The 17683-nt window shown below is 45.7% G+C and overlaps 1 protein-coding gene across 2 annotated transcripts in view; it reads left to right on the forward strand.

The window, feature by feature from the left end:
• Nucleotides 1-3391: 3391 nt before the first annotated feature.
• Nucleotides 3392-17683, forward strand: part of FBN1 (fibrillin 1) — a 236939-nt gene continuing 222647 nt past the window's right edge. The window contains exons 1-2 of one of the 2 annotated variants that reach the window (XM_059702174.1): nucleotides 3392-3550; nucleotides 4195-4538. In XM_059702174.1, the coding sequence (XP_059558157.1) occupies nucleotides 4375-4538 (164 nt within the window). In that variant the 5' untranslated portion in view covers nucleotides 3392-3550; nucleotides 4195-4374. Of the gene's footprint in view, nucleotides 3551-4194; nucleotides 4539-17683 lie in introns of those variants that run through there. The other variant, XM_059702182.1, reaches the window with a different exon arrangement.

A 17683-nucleotide genomic window follows, 5' to 3' on the forward strand; every position in this document is an offset into this window, starting at 1 on the left:
AGCTAGGGGAGAATAAGTACAATGACTACAGAAAAAAATATATATTTCACTATAACAATATAATATCCCAACTGTCAGTACCTAACAGTGCTTGGCACACAGGAAGCATACTATCTACACTAATAAAAGAGAAAGATGCAAATTGACCATACCTTCATGATGCCCACCAGCCAATCAGGAGTGAGTATGAAAATTAACCTTATTGCCTCTGTGGAGGCTGACAGCAGGGAGGAGGCAGCTCCCAGCACTGCCTGGCCTGCTTGGCCGTCACCATGGCGACCAGGGTGCAGGCAAGTGCGGCTGCAGGCAGCACCCAGCATGGCCTGCTTAGCAGTTGCTCCAGTGTGGAGCAGGCAGGCCCCGCAGAGAGCAGAGAACCACGGGGAGCGGGCCTAAGCTGTCAATAGGACATCCCCTGAGGGCTGCTGGATTGGAGAGGGTGCAGGTCAGGCTGGGACACACACACACACACACACACACACACACCATGCATGAATTTCGTGCACTGGGCCTCTAGTAATTACATATTACAACTAATACACTATTAAATGAGTGATTCAGTTAATTAGTGCAATAAGGTCTGAATAAGAGAGAGAGCATATGAGCTAAAATTCCTCATGAACAAGGAGGAATTTGAGCAGATGCTCTTAGAATGGATCAAATTCTTTGAAATGGAGAGGAAGGATAAAGGCATTCTAGCCTATTAACTTATTTTGCAAACAGAGTTATAAACTGTGATAAGTATGGAGAGAGGTGGCTTCTGAATCATCTGGCATAAGAAAATCTTATTGCAAAGACATGGATTTTCTTTATTTGTTACTGAACTTTGTTACTGGAAGCACACTGCTCTAATATATGTTGATTGCTTAGATAATGGGAATATTTCTTATGTATTTAAAAATGCATTTCCCTTTCAGTAATCAGGTTTTTACACCCTTCCCCTGCAGATTTTTTTTATCATTATAATTAATGGTGGAAGTCATGAGACTTATTGCCCAAAGAAAGGAGGATATGGGCTAGAGCAGTGGTCGCCAACCTTTCGGACCTCACGGACCACCGCTGGTCTGCGGACCACTGGTTGGCAACCGCTGAGCTAGAGCTCCCATGCCATATAAAGAAGATGCAGAAAGTCTTTCCTCTACTAGAGCATGGGGCCAAGGAGAAAAGAGGAGAAGATGGGGACAAAGAGCAGAAGCAAATGTTTAATCTAAATTTCCCCCTTAGAGTGAAATCCTGGAAGGTAGTTTAGGGTTGAGGTAAGAATCATAGAAATATCCGGAAATGCTGGAATGGGGGCCTTGCAAGGCACCAAGATATGCTCTTTGCTTAGTGGGAAAAGCCTGAGAAAAGTTGTGTTCAGTTGCTGCTGTCCAACATGACACTGAGTGGGAGTTCCTCAGAGAGAGTAGAGAGTGTCTCCCATGTTAGTGGAGTGTAGAGGAAGCAGGCAGGGTTCCATCAGCCCTGCTTCTCCTGAGCCATGGTCCCTCTGCTCTGATCCCTTTCCCAATCTGAACAACCCCCTTACCTCTCCCTGCCCAGGGAGCTTTTAAAGATGCCCTAGTGAAGGTTCCACTCCAGAAATCAGAACCATCGGGAGTTGGGTCCTGGTGTCAGACTGTGTTAAAGCTCGTAGGTCATTCTACTGTATGGCCATGGCTGAGAACCACTACCCTAAGTCTAGTCTAATCATGTGTTTGAAGTTAAGTTAAACATCACTTCCTCATGGAAGCTTTCCCTGATAGCCCCCAACATAAGTCAAATCCCCTTTTTATATGTCCTCCAAGCAAACGCCCAGTACTTCTCCCTCTTGGCATTTAACAATTGGGCCATTATTTATTTCAAGTAGACTGCCTGGAGAGAAACATTCTGCCTTGCTCTGCAAGGAGCCTGTTTCAACCATGCACCAACTGCTGCACAGTGCTCAGCAAATAACTTCTTGAATGAATGATCCCCCTTGACTCAGCCAAGGGTGTGTGATCAAGGCTCCAATTTATGACTCTGCTAAGAGCATTTTAAACCTTAAACTAGACCCCATGTACTTATAGAACTATGGTTTGAAATGGGTTCATGGTTTTGCAATTTGTTTTCTTTTCCACCTTCATGTGTCACAACAGATCAGCAGGCTCATTCATCATCATCATTACAACCTGTGTGGTCAACATTATTATTATTATTATTATTATTATTCCCATCTTGCAATTGGAAAAATGTTAAATAACTTGCCCAGGTGTCTATACCCTATTATCTAGGCACAAACTATTGCAAATGAGGAAAAACCCCTTCAGCAGGCTTCCTGTTTGTGCTGAGCTGTGATTTCTGGCTTGGTAGCTCCAGTTCCAGCGGCCAAGGCCCAGGGTGCGATGTCCTGACCTCCTAAATCATTATAGGGTGCAGAGAACACCGGGCCTTAAACATATAAAGATGCCATTGCCATAAATATTATATTCTCCAAAGTCACAGTGCTTTGCTTGTCCTGGACAGGCAGCTGTGTGTGTGTGTGTGTGTGTGTGTGTGTGTGTGTGTGTATGCTCTCGCGGTTTGGGGCAGGTGAAATGGGGTCATCCAGGAAAAGCCCAATCTTAGCTTTGGGCTGGGCAAGAGAACCATCTCATCACAGCCCCTACCCCAAATCCCAGGTTTCAACCTGCACAGGCCTATGGGGCAGAATCACACTGAGGCCACTGGAGTATCCTGGATCCAGCCTGGCTGGCTTGAACCAAGCCTCAGAAGAGCTGTGCCTGGAGCAGGCTCCGGACTCCCCAGGCGGCAAGTGGAAGTGGTGGGGGTCACCCCCCCACCCCCCACCTGCACATCAGTCCCTGCCAAGGCCCACGACCCTTGGGGCTCCTGGCTTCAGCGCAGGCGCCGCTCCGGCTCCTTTCCCTGCCCAAGAGGCGCTGTAAAGAGGCACAGGCAGCGAGGACAGGTCTCATCTCGCGCAGGGGCCGCCTAGGCCTCCAGGGCCGCTGTCTCCAGCGCGCGTTCTTGGTGCAGGTGGCACAGCTCTCCGCGCGGGCCGGGTTTCCCAGATCACGAGAGAGGCTAATCTTGGGTCTTAACCTCCCAGCCGCAGAGCGGGCTCCACCGCTGCTCCACTTCTTCCCATTCCTTCAACTTCTCACCCGCAAACGAACAATCCCAGGCCGGGCAGGACCCGATCACCTCTGCCTCCTCTCACTGCACTAATCCCGCGAGCGAGGGAGGCCGCTGCGCCGAGGCGGTGGCTGGCAAAGGGGAGTGGAAAGGGAGGATGGATGGGGCCGAGGGGTGGGGTGGTGATGAGGGGGGATGTAGGAGGGGGTGTCATTTTCTTTTTCTTTCTTTTTTTTAAAAAAAGTATTTCTCTCGCGAGAAACCGCTGCGCAGACGATACTTGAAGAGGTGGGGAAAGGAGGGGGCGCGGGAGCCGCGGCAGAGACTGTGGGTGCCACGGGCGGACAGGCGGCCACAGCTGGAACAGCTGCGGGCGGAGCGGGGCCGCGGCTGCTGCGGCCAGGACCGAGGGACAGCCGCCGCCTCCTCGGGAGCAGGAGCCGCCGTTTTCCCAGTGGGTGCAGCCGGGGTCCCGGCAGGGGTCGGGCGGCTACCGGGGCTGGAGGGGCGGCCACCGGGGCTGGAGCTCCAGCCACCGAGGCTTTTGCGTTGGCGCCGCGGCGAGGACGGGGATGGGGGTGAGGGGCTGTCCCAGGACGTCCACAGCTGGTGCTGGCCCCCTTCTGCCTGACAGCTTCCTGGCCCGGGTCTCCCGGTGCCCGGCTCCGAGTCAGATGCTTGGGGGGCGGTGGCAGCGCCCGCAGCCGGCCTCGGACGGCGCGGCGGGCTTCTAGCCCCGCGGCTTGGCGGAGGGGACAGGCTGGGGAGCTGGGCGTTCCGAGCGCGCGACGCGCGCAATCCGTGCCATGAAAAAAGAAACGCAGCGAACTGGCCCCCGGGCGCAGGCACCTCTCCGGACCTGGGTACTTTGCGGCGCGCTTTCCAGGCGGCGCCCGGGAGGCCGTGGGGTTGGCTGGAGCCACTGCTGCCGGGGGCCTGGGCTTTTCAGCCAGCTGTGGACCAAACGGTCCTCACTTACCCAAAATAAGTGCGCCACGCGCAGGCGGCGCGCGGGCTGGGCTGGGGAATGGGGACCGCGAAGCGGCAGCATCCCGATGCCCTGAATGACTCCCCGCCCGGGCGATTTGTCTGTTGCAGCTGGCACGGGCCGCCCGAAGTGGGAGCAGCGCCTGGAGAAGGCGGGAGGAACCCGGCCCGGGGTACGGGCGGCGGGAGAGCGGGACCCCGGCGGCGCGGCGCGCGTGAGGGCGCAGCGGCGGCCGCGGAGCAGCCCCGGGCGCGGCGAGAGGCGGCGGGAGCCGGCGGCCGCTCGACACCATGCGGCGAGGGGGGCTGCTGGAGGTCGCCCTGGGATTTACCGTGCTCTTAGCGTCCTACACGAGCCACGGGGCGGACACCAATGTGGCAGCTGGGAACGCGAAGGAAACCCGAGCCAGCCGGGCCAAGAGAAGAGGCGGCGGCGGACACGACGCGCTGAAAGGGTAATGCAACGGGGCAGCTCCTCTGGGGTGGGTCTCCCCTCCCTCTCCTCCAGAGACACTGAGGGGATGGACTCCCGCCCCGGGAAGTGTCCCTCACAAGACCTCCTGGGGGCACCTTAGAGGTGCAAGGGTTACCCGGTCCTCTACGCATTCGAGGATAAACCACTCTAAGGATTCCTGCCCCAGAGGCGAGGTCATGGTTAAAAGGAATCCTGGGCCATTGTCGAGGCCGATTTTGGGAGGCCAGAAGGGTTCTTTGAGGAAGAAGGGGAGGAGCTGCGACTGAGAGTAGAGAAGTCCATTCCTTTCCCTTCATACCAATCCGCTCGGGTTTAGGGGAAAGCACTTTGCTGTGGGCATCTTTGCAGATGCTCCGTTTGTAAGGGAGCGCGGGCAGGGAGGGATTCCAGGGACAGTGGGAGAAGACACACAGTGAGTGGTCAGCGTCCTCTAAGTCGTGCTATTAAAATTAGGGAGTGAGTTTTCTGAGTAGCAGTGCTCTTCAGAGGTCTACGCTGGAAGCACAGCAGGGCAAGAGTTTCTGAGAGCTTGTTTCTGGGTTGTAAGGAGCTCTTCATTTCACCGGGGCACTAAGGCTGCTGTGGCCCAGCCTTAAAGGGTGTTTTAAACCGGTGGTGTATGTGTTGGGTGCGTGCAGCTGGGCACTTCACCAGCTTCCTATGCCCCTGTTACAGAAACTGTTTCAGCAGGAACTATTTAAATTAGGCAGCTCGACTGTATAGGGAATACACTTCTTTTAAAATTGTTCAGATTGAGAAAGAAATTCCTTTCTGCGGTTAACTTCAAGCCTCCATAGGAGCAGCAGGATGGACTGTAAATGACCCATTATATCTCCTGGGAGGAGCCTATTAACTGAACCCAGACGGGAAATACTCAGAGGCTTTCCACGAAGGGCTTATGATTCTCATTGTTGCTCTTTTTTTTGAATAGTTCTGTAGCTTGATTATAGGGCCCTGAGTGACCAAGTGATGTTGTCTCTGGGATATGCGGCTGAACAGTTCACTTATTATTTCTTGTTCTGGGCTGTTTTAATTATATCTGTAGTGACATTTGTGTTTGTGTGGCCCAGGTAGGGAATAAAAAGTGCACTAAACTGACAGATGGGTTTTTGAATCCTGATCTGGACTGGGGACACGATGACTGTCAGAGCCACGCACTTAGACTGTGGTAAATCGTGTGGTTTCCTGACCCCAGGAAATAGTTACGATTAATTTAGTTCCATCTTGGTCTGTGTGGGATTCCGCCAGTGTTGGAAAGACAGTTTGCTTACCATGTGAAGCCGGATCCGCATCAGGCAGCAGGCACTGATTGCTCTGTGTGTGAGGCCCATTCCAAGTTCAATAGATGGACCGAAACTCTGACTTTTCATATGTTCTCAAAAAGACCTATTTTTTCCAGCATTTTTCCTTCAAAAATATTTCTGCTATGTAATCTTATCTTGATATCTAAGCTTGATGCCATGGTTCCGAGAGAGAGAGAGAGAGAGAGAGAGAGAGAGAGAGAGAGAGAGAAGTGGGGGTTTAATTCTGTGGATGAAAGTCTGCAGGAAGACATTAGGCCCGGCCAGACAGATATTTGTCTCATCGCTATGTGCTGTCACCAACCAGGGTGTTTCCTTGGGAGGCACAGACTCAGTGTGGAAGCAGAAACTAAGCTCTGCTGCTTAACAGGATGTCCACACTTTCACTCACACCAGCACTTCCTTCTGTTGGGTTTTACGTGTTTATGACCATAGAGAGACAACCCTCTCTGTTCCTTGTAGTATTTGCTCCCTAACACAGATGTTACCCTAGTGCAAACTATTTATAAAGCCTTCCTATAAACGTGATATTAAATAGAACAGCAATGATAACTATTCCTAATTCTCATGTTACCTTTAAGATTTTACCTATAGACATGTTTTAAAAATAATTAAAATTAACCTTTATAGTATAAATATTATATGTTTGTATGATATGATATAATATAATAATGAACCTTGATAATATAAGGGGTTTTATTATTATTCTCATGTTATCTATTTGGGGAGGTAAAAATGATAATTTAAAAAGATATACAATTAAAAGTATTGTTTTAATTAGTACTCAGAGACCATTTTCTTGGGCATTTAAAAAAATTATAGGCATATACATATACATATACAAATACATGTACACATGAATTTATATGTATATATACACACATATAGGTGTGTCCTTTTTTTTTAAAAAAAAGTTCTTTATTGTTGAAAGTATTACAATATGTCTCCTTTCCCCCCCATTGGTATGTGTTCTTTTTAATTCATGTGCATACTGTATTGAACCTTGCTCACTTTCATATATTGTTAGTGCATCCATCTATAAACTTATATGGATCTACCTCATGCATTCTCTTGGCATATAGAATTCCATAATGTGGCTGGTACAGTTCCCTAATGATAGCTCTTTAGACTATATCATTTTTGTGTGCAATTACCAACATTCTTCTACATACCTACGTGTGTACGTGTGCAAATTTATATGTGGTATAAATGAATAAAAATAGAATTGCTGGGTCAAAAGTTTTAAACAAATGCCAGTTCTGATGTTAAATTTGAATAGCATTTAAATGTATTCTCTCTGCTCACTGCTATTACAGTCTCCCATGAATAAGTCTTTGAACCATGCCCTGCTGCATAAGTCATCAGGGAAAGCAGTTGTGTGTTACATTTTTCCAGTTATTGCTTAAAATTCTATTTTTGCTAGTTAAAATAGTACCAGCTTTAAAACTAACCTCTTTGACTAAAGTAAAACCTGTTTACCATTTTAATGGAAATGCACCATTTATGAAGTGAAAGTGATTTGTAACCCCTGAGTCTGCCTGATGCCCAGTTGGTGGCAGCAACTTTCAGCACCTCACTAATATTTCCTCTAGTTAAAAGGCACTTTAAGCTCATCAGTGTCGGTGTGCGCTGGCCTAATCTCTCTTACAAATACCGCCTTCTTGTCTTTCCCTGAGGTGACAGGTGGCTTCAGGATTCGCCTTCATGTTCTTGGTACGTATATGTATTCGTATCCTGTCAGCTGCCTCACTTCACAGGCCAGGGACTGCCTAGCTTTACCATCTGGGTGTATCGTCTTAGCTTGTCTTATTCTCCTCCCATCCTGTTGCAGGTGTTTTTTTTTTCTTCCCACTGGGCAGCAGAAGTTGTTCCACAGTGGAAATTTAAGCATCCTCAAGTTCCTTCCCAGTTCTCGCTGTGTTTTCTTAGAGTAAATCGCCAATTTCTGTCTTTACAGGAATATTTTTAAATGAAGTGAGTGTGGTCTGCCTTTACTCTGCAAAAATTACATTTTTCTCGATTTTGAAATGAGAATTTTGCAAGTTTCAAAAGTGTTTTCAAATAATAAGTGTATAGTAGTTTTCTTTTGTTTGGGCATTGTTAATTTGTGTGAAATGAGTTTATGAGAAATAATAAAATTCTAGCTTTGTTGTTGAAATTTCAGTCCATCACATTTTTTTCTCAGCCAAATCCTTAACTTGTGGGATTAGGCAAAAAGTGTGGGAGACAATCCAATAAAAAAAACAACAAAGCCAAATGCACAACTTTACTAGACTAGGAGTAGTTATGCACCATTTATTTATGATTGCCTTATTGCTTTAGCTCCCAAATAAGGACATAGTACAGTTTCCTATCAAAGGGGAAAAAGAAATCTTTAGCGTGAAACCCCTGCCCCTAAATCTCTGATAAGATGAATTGAGAAGTTTCATCCTTGTTGCCTGGTTTGTGAGTGTATGAGACTGGTTGTGCTTCACACAATTTGTCCCCTTGTGCGTGACTCCTTTTGGTCTTTGTTTATTTGTTTATTTTTTCCAGAGGTCTTGTTCCCAGAAAAATACACATGGAACAGTTCATACACAGGGTAGATTATGTGACGGCAAACTCCTAGGGATTAATTACACAGAAGTCTGTTATTAAAATAAAGAACGTTAACAGGGAACACAGAAAAAGTTCTGTAGACTTTATAACGCCCATTTTACTTTACAAAGAGGACTTTAAGGCTTCACCTGAAGTCAGATAGGCTAATCATTACATATGGCTAAAAGACTCCTGCAGTGGTATGGTTTGTCCTTGCATTTATTGAAAAGATTAAGCTAAAATATTGAGGCACCATTAAAAAAGATATTCTTAAGTAGAAGGCTTCAGTAATTCCACATTTTAAACAAGAAGATGGAGACACAATATTTATTTATATGACTCATTTCATAACATTTAAGACATAGTGGTTGTTGACAAAAATGCATAAGTTGTTGATATTACAAATTAATTAAAACATGCACCAGCCTCCTTGAGATGGGGTTAGGGCTGATGGAAACAGGATTACAGATATCTGTCCAAATTTATTTGGAATTATAAAGATTAGTGAAATGTTTCTTTCTTGTCTTGTGTAGCAGATACTTAACAAGGTTATAGTATTTTGCCAGTGACTCTAAGCAATCAAAATACTGAACAAATTATTAGGCTCTTTACACACTAGTTTGTTTGCTTTATCCTACTATAAACCAGGCAACCAAATCTAAATAATTTGGGAATATGAGCCTTAATTTTCAGTGTGAAAATAAGGTTTTAAATATGTTTTCTTGAGCTCTACTAACATTTTTTTCTGTTTCTAGAAACTAACCCAATAAATGGGGCCCATTCGAGCAACTTAGAACTTTTTCCCATAATTTTGTTTTTAGAAAGCTGAAATCAATAATGTATCAGGCCTGAGTTATATGGCAGGCATATGAGAGTTTAATGTTTCAAGAGTGTTAAGCTTGATTTTCCCATTAGGTTGTAAAATCATCAAAGGCAAGAAAGCAGTCATAAGCATGTTAACATTACGTTACTGGTAGATGGGATTCCAGAGAGTTCATTAACTCAGGAAGCCTTGATCGAAAGCCATCCTGAATTTAGGTGCGTGGAATGCCAGAGACATGCAGCCATGGCCACGAGGGGCTTAATATTTGCGAGCACAGTCAGATGCATTACAGGAACTAAGAGTCAACAGAAAGATAGTAGAGGACATGGCATCTAGGATTAAGTAAAAACAAATAATAAGAACAATTGTTGCAGTGGCAGGTGACATTTAGATGACATTTATGTACCAGGCACTGCTTTCAGTGTTTTACAGATAGGACCTCATTTGATGCCCACAGCATTTCTGTGAAATGAGTCCTTTTACTAGCTTCCTTTTACAGCTATAAGAGCACAACGGTTAAGTTTTAAAGACACATTTTTAATATTTTTTTCTTCATTAATTTTAGTTCTGGTTTTGGTTTTTCATTCCACTGGACAAAAATGTGGGGCTAAAACATTGTAAAATTCCCCTTAAAATTCCTAATATTTCTTTGTGCCCGATCCCAGGCATAGTTAATAACATGATAATATTTTGTCAAACAAGAAAATTTCTTTAACATTTCTGAAATAACATAATAGAACAGAAGGAATTAAAGAATGTTAGATCTGGTGGGGTCTTTGGATGGCACATATATTTTAGCATTATACCTTGACTTTTATTGAGAGTGGTAGGTAACCATCGCAGGCACTCTCCTGCATCACCCAAGGTTCTGAGCTAGAGACATTGCTCATGTTGTCATTCAGAATCTCTTGCGCTCATGTGCCATGTGAGAGATTTTTCTCAGAATCAAGTTGCAAGAGAGACTTCTCTTTCCAGGAGAGGCTGCTATGTGTCTTAAATTCTTAAGACACAATATGATGAGTTACTGAATTCTTTCATTTTTTTTTTTTTACCTTGGTTGCCTGCAATATGTAATTTTTACATTAAATTGCAGGAATAATGGTAAAGAATAGCAGGTTCTAATATGTCCCTCATGATTGCACTTTACATATGTTAATTCATTTAACACATAACCTTCTTGAAGAGGGAGATTATACCTACTTGCCCATTAAACAGATGAAGAAATGGAGGAATGCAGAGTGCTAGTAATTATTCCAGAGATATAAATTAGTAAGAGGTAGAGTTGGGAAATCTGTCTTCATAGTCTGTGCTCTTAACCAATGTGTTGCACTGTTTCTCCAGTGTAATAAATCTGATACCTGGTAAGTTTATTCTTTTTTTCATAGTCTTGAATCTTTCATTTCCCCCAAATCTTCTCCGACCATTGCTTCGGGGAAAGACTCAACATTTATTGAAGGCAGATGCAGTCACACGACAAAGGAAGCATCATTGTGGAAATTGGATTAATCAGAAAAGACTTCAAAGTGAAAGTCTACCAGGGCTCAGCCAACTGTGGACCAAGCTTCCTGTTTTTTATAAATAAAGTTTTATTGAATCAAATCCATGCCCATTGTTTACATATGATCTATGTCTGCTTTCACACTACAGGGATAGAGTGGAATAGTTGAGACAAAGATTGTATGGCCTGGACAAAAAACAAATTATTTGCTCTTTGTCTTTACAGAAAAAGTTTGCTGACTTTTGTTCTATGTGACAAATAAGTGACTGTCAGGTCTGAGAACTTCTTAAAGGCAGTTTCCTTTTTCATTTTTTTTATTACTGGGAATAATTAGGAGCTGGGCATATGGTAGGTGTTCAATATTTAATTTTTGAATGCTGGGCCATTTTGATGGACTGGTTGACAGGATAAGGTGAATTATATAAAGTAGAGCTCAAAGGATGTATATGAGAGAAATGAAGAAAAATTTGAGTGGAAAAGGCACAAAGTGAAAAGAATATAAAATGTTTGCGCTCATGGGCAGGGCTTGCATTGCCTGGCTCCAAGGGGCCCAGCTCACAGTGTAGCCTGTGAGAGTAGTGCCTTTGGAGTTGTATAATATGCAATCATGTGAGCCTGTCCATAGAGTGACATTGTCAGGCTGGGAGAGGAACTAGAGGACACATACCAGCACTACCTGATCGTGGGAAAGGTGAAGATGGTGAGTTAGTAAAGGATTTTAAGATGGGAACACGATCAGATCTTTGCCACTTGGCAGAAGTGTGGGAGGCACATGGTTTAGAGAACTGAGAGACTAGAGGCAGGGAGTTTTGGGGGGCTATCATGGCAATCAGGGTGAGCGTGGACGATGGCCTAAGCAATGGCAGTGGAGGGGTTAGAAGAAGCTCAAGGTGTTCCAGAAGTAACCTGGCCAGTACTCAACCACTAAGTTGTGTAAAGCAAAGTGGGCGAGGCACTTAGGATGTTCCCACCTCCATGTATCATTAAAACTTATTACACATGAAAACATTATAGCACCATTAATGAGAAATGAAATCATTCCAAGTCCCTGTACTACAAGGAAACAAGCTATTTTCATCTGTGTTTTGGTTATCTTATTGCTATGTAACCAATTACCCCCAAACTGAGTGGCTTAAAGAACAACAATTTTATTATTTCTTATGATTCTGCAGGCCAGGAATTTGGACAGGGCACAGTGGGGAACCTTGTCTCTGCTCCCTGCAGTGTCACTGGGGCTGGAATGAGCAAGAGGACTTCTTCACGTGTGTTTCTGGTTCTGTGATTGTGGGCTGGCGCCTGCCGCCCTGTTTACTTTGGTGTGGCTTAACTAAATGGACAGATAGAGCAGGGGAATAAAGGAAGCAAAGAGTCACTTGTCTGGCTCTTTTGGGGGACTTCCAGGTTTTAAAGCTCTCTTCGATGTGATCTCCTGCCTGGGCCTGCCCCTGGTGATGGAGCCATGTAGTGTGTTTTTTCAAATGGGGAAACTGAGCCCCAGGTGCAGCGACCAGGCCTCGCTCAGAATAAGTGTCTGTTGTAGCTCGATCTTGAACAAGAGCTTCTTGACCTGGGTCACATACTTTAACCCCATATGTTGACTGCAGAACTGACTTGAATGGCTGAAAGCTGGCTGGAAGGGCTGGATGGGCTCATGTGTTTGGATCGTGGGCTGCGTCCCTCACATCTTCCTGTAGTCTCAGATTGTCCCCCTCTCACATGGCCTTGTGGCAGACTCTCCAGCAGCGTAGCCAGACCTTTTACATGGAAGCTGAGGATTCCAAGAGTACAAAAGTGGAAGCTACCAGGCTTTCTTCAAACTTAGCCTGGACTTGCATGGCCTTGAATTCCATGCAAGTCACAGGTCTTGTCTAAGTTCAAAGGCATGAACAAAAAGCCATAGTTTTAGCATGGATGGAACTGGAGAGCATTATGCTAAGTGAAATAAGCCAGTCAGAGAAAGATAAATATCACATGATATCACTTATTTGTGGAATATAACGATCAATATAAACTGATGAACAAAAACAGATCCAGAGACAGAGAAGCATCAATCAGACCGTCAAACCTCAGAGGGAAGGTAGGGGAGGGTGGAGGTAAGGGGGACTTGTATGCATGCAAATAAGCTTAACCAATGGACACAGACACCAGGGGCGTGAGGGCATGAGTCGGGGGCTGGTGGGGGGGCGGCAAGGGGGGGGATAAGGACATATCTAATCCTATCTAATAAAAGAGAAAAATGGTAATTGGCATACGACGATACCCTTTTCATTGGCTAATCAGGGCTATATGCAAATTAACTGCCAACTATGATTGGCAGTTAACTGCCAACTATGATTGGCAGTTAACTGCCAACTAAGATTGGCAGTTAACTGCCAACAAGATGGCGGTTAATTTGCATATGTAGGCACAATGCAGGGAGGCGAAAGGGAAAGCAGGAAGAAGCCCCCTGCCACTGACAGTGATCGGAAACCCAGGGGGGAGCTAAGAGCTGGGGGACAGGGCAAAGGCGGCCCTGGGGCCGCCTTTGCCCTGCCCCCCAGCCATGATTGGAGAATCAGGTGCCTTTTCCGCCCTGGCCAGTGATAGCAGGAAGTAGGGGTGGAGCCAGCGATGGGAGCTGGGCACGGTCGAAGCTGGCAGTCCCGGGAGCTAGGGGTCCCTTGCCTGGGCCTAAAGCGGAGCCCACGATCGCGGGGCCGCTGCAGCTGCGGGTCCCCGCTGCCCGGGCCGGACGCCTCAGCTAGAGGGGTTAGGCCTGGGGAGGGGCGGAACCTGCAACCACGGGGAGATGGGGGTCCCCTGCTCAGGCCTGACACCTCTGCCGGACGCCTCAGGCCTGGTCAAGGGGCCGATCCGGTGATTGGTGATCGGAGGGTGATGAGGGTCAACTCCTCTGGCCGAGGCATCAGGCCTGGGTGGGCGGCGGAGCCAGGGATTGGGGGGATATGATGGTCGGTCCCCTTGCCCAGGCCTGAAGCCTGGGTCAGAGGCGTCAGGCTTGGGCGGGGGGTGGAGCAAGCGATCAGAGGGAGATGGGGGTCCCCGGCCCAGGCATGATTCCTGGGCCAGAGGCCTCAGGCCTGGGCGGGGGCCAGAGCCAGTGATCAGGGGGAGATGGGGGTCCCCTGTCCAAGCCTGACACCTCTGGCAGGGGCGTCAGGCCTGGGCAAGAGGCCGATCAGGCGATCGGAGGGTGATGGGGGTCTATGCCTCTGGCGGAGGCATCAGGCCTGGGCAAGGGGCCGATCAGGCGATCAGAGGGTGATGGGGGTCAACGCCTGAGGGCTCCCAGTATGTGAGAGGGGGCAGGCTGGCCTGAGGGACACTCCCCTCCCCACACACACCCAGTGCACGAATTTCGTGCACCGGGCCCCTAGTACCTTAATAAAGGGGAAAAAAAGCCATAGTTCCCCGCTGCCCCAGGTTCTTTATTTTTTCCATCACTATATATCTACTCTATGCCCTCACCCCCCTCCGCCCCCCCCCCCCCGAAATCACCACACTGTTGTTCTAGTTCTTTATGTGAGGAGCAGCATGTATCTGCAGGAAGGGGCGGAATTGGGGAGGACATTTTTGGAGACTAGCTATCAAAGTGAAGGAATGGGTTTTTGGGAAGGATAATTAGATGTTTAAGGTTTTTTGTTGTTGTTATTGTTAATCCTCACATGAGGATATTGTTTTTCCATTGATTTTTAGAGAGAGTGGAAGGGAGGGGAGAGAGAGAGAGAGAGAGAGAGAGAGAGAGAGAGAGACATTGATGTGAGACTGACACACTGATTGGTTGCCTGGCCAGGGCAGATGTTTATGTTGTAATCTAACTTGATTGAGTCTGATTGGCTTAGTTCCCCACTGAAGATATATATGGTGTTTTGCTACTGTGACTGCATAATGAAAGATGAACAACATGTCCCATGTTCTGTTAGGTTAATGTTAAGGCACTGTTCTTAGCTTGTCCACAGTTCCACAAACCCTAGGAATAATGTTACAGTTCTAATAAACTGGCCAATTTTGTTTTATTGAAATACAAGAGTTATGAAACTCCTAACTTTCCTGCTTTCTTTTTAGCTTCTAAGAAACTTGGACAAATTTAATGCAGACTTTAATTTATTATCTTAGGTACCTGATATGTTTTGCCTCCTTCTATATGGGATTTTATTTTCAATTTCTATTAATAGCCAATTTTTTGCATATCTGTTGGTATAATTTACCTCAAAAGTTGTTTTTAGAATGAGGGAGTATAATTAATAAATAAAAAAAGATGTACAGTTGCCAATAGAATTAGGGTTGTAATGAGTCGAATGCTATTAATTTTGTCATAAATGGAACAGCCACATTGTTAATAGAACAAAACTGGATTAGGAGTGCAGTCCAGTTTTGATTGTAGATCCAATACTCTACTATCAAAGTCTGGTTTTAAGTCCTTGTGACTTTCCCACTTTCTCAAGTGGCTTTTGTGTTGAAGTTATCACAGAGTCTATTTATTCAGCCCCTTGGAGCGGAAGGGAGAGGGGACAATCCCCTATCTCCGCCATTCCCAGCCGGAGATGTATTCCAGACATCAGGCAGCCCAGAGCGGGAGAACTGCTCCATTAGACAAGTTATTTGGTTCAGTGTTCTGAAGGGTTGTGAATTCCTAGACCATCAGTCATACTTACATTCAAATATAAGTATCCAAACACATCGAAGTCCAAATATAGTACAACCACTTTACAACGCGGGTGCTGGGAGACAGGATTTATGTCGGCCCTATGGACACATTACGTCTGCTGTTAAGCTCTTAGTGTCGTAGTTTTGAACTAAACTGGTGTGATATCTCTGTTAATAAAGAGAAGTATTCTAGAGATAGGTATTTGTTTTTCTGTTTCTTCTCCTTTTCCCTCTACCTCTTTTCCTTCTTCTATGTCATCAATATTCTTCTCCTTATTACTCTTCTTCATCATCTCATCTTTTTTTCTTCTTCTTGTAAGTAACTTCATGAGCTGAGCTTCACATAAAATAGGGATAATAGGAATATCAAATAAGGGTTAAAACATTAAGAAAATTAAATTATAAGTAAAACATTACATTTTTACCTGAGGGTCTTAGAGTGTTCAAGAAGAAAACAGAGATAAGGTTTTGTTAGGGGAGGGAAGGAGAAAGACTGAAGAAGCCAGTGGGAGGGAGTCAGGAACAGGTTGTGGATGAAGAGTCCAGTCAACCAGTTACCTGCGTTGGACAGAGCAGGTCCCTCACTCATGGCAGCCTTGCTACCAGGTGACCTATGGCCTTACTGGACTGTTCAGGGGACCGAGAAAGATAGACACTTGGATGTCAGAAAAGATTCTTGTGAAACAATTAGAGAAATTTTGTGGAAAAATCAGGTCAAGCCAGCATTTATTATGCACCTATGTATATGGTACTATGTAAGGTTTGGTGCTCTCTCACTCTCCTCACGAATGATGGTTTATTGTCTGCCATTTCCCCTACTCATTTGATGCTAATTTAGATTGAGTAAATTAATAGGTGCCTTTGATGAATAACTTTTAAAGACTCTTCTTGGTTTTGATTTTTTTGGCATATGGAATCATGACTCAGGTCTTCCTCTATAGTCAGATCATCCATCTTTATAAAAACATTACAAGTTAGAGTGATAGTGGGACAGACGTTAAAAATTTATAGATGCAGAAACCGAGGCCCAGAGAGAGTTTATTAAAAAGTGCTCAAGATGCTTACTTCCTTCTCTATGAAGTAGAGAGATGTGGAAGCTGAGTCCCACAGTGCCAGGAGCCGATTTCATTAGACGTGTGTCATTGCGCAGGAGATTATGCCTCTCTTTGTGTTCATACCCTGGAGAGGGTGAGTGGTACCCGAGGGTCCTTAGCTGGGCTGCCAGTAAGGGCACAGGGCACAGGGCACAGGCACTTTTCTTGTTCTCCCTTTATTTGGCTTAGGAAGTGCGATCAGCCTCTCAGTGATTGACCCAGATGGGAGGCTGGACATCAGAGCTTTAGCTCCTCAGGACTCCCTTCAATCAATGGAAGTCTCTGGCTTAGGTGGGGGCAAATGCGATGGGGCTTAATGGAAGGTGGTTTCCGGTGAGGGTAGCAGTGAGGGGGTGGGAGAAGGAGCACTGGGAATCTTCTCTGGGAGTCTGAGGGGTAACTCCCCCCGACCCCATAGTCACACTTCTAATGAGCAATTAGAATGTTCAATGTCCTGGGATGGGCCACCGCAGTTCTATGTCTGTAAACGTGGACTCTTGTTGCAGCGTGCTGACTCAGCTATCCAAACTATCAATTTATACATTTATACATTTAGATTCCATGTAATAAGCATGTCAGTAATGAAAAAACTCTTGTTTTCCATATCATCTCTCCCAGAACATCTGCTTAATCTAAGTGACAACTATGTATTGAGCATTAGCCGTTTTTGAATCTAATGCTTAATTCTCAGAATGAACAGCCTGTCTCAAGCCAGTTGATATTATCATCTTCTGTCCAATGATTCTAGGCAGAACTACATTTGGAATATCTTTCTCTCTCTTTGCTGATGGGGTTAATGTCCCAGATGATGTAGACACGTGCTCTCCAAAGAAGGACTTGATATGCAACCTTCAAGTGGACAGAACGTTTTTTAATTTTTCATGGACTGCTGCTGCTTCACACCCCAGAGTTTAGGCCACTGACCTCAAGTTTGCAAATTTTATATCCCATTACCACCCTGTGAGCTCTGTACTCCCCAGGGCCACATAGTTGATGTTTTAGCTGGAATCTGAGAAAGTGTCTGAACATTTCCTGAAGAGTTGGCGAGGAGCAATTTGGCAGTTCAGTCATAAAAACCCAGAGCTAGTGGCTGGGGTATATGTTATAATGACCTCACGCTGTTTCCTATTTGAGCCTGGTCGTGGGTAGCTGGGTAGAGTGGCATTGCTTGTGGGACTGACTGTA

Source organism: Myotis daubentonii, chromosome 1, assembly GCF_963259705.1.
Source record: "Myotis daubentonii chromosome 1, mMyoDau2.1, whole genome shotgun sequence".
Taxonomy (NCBI): domain Eukaryota; kingdom Metazoa; phylum Chordata; class Mammalia; order Chiroptera; family Vespertilionidae; genus Myotis; species Myotis daubentonii.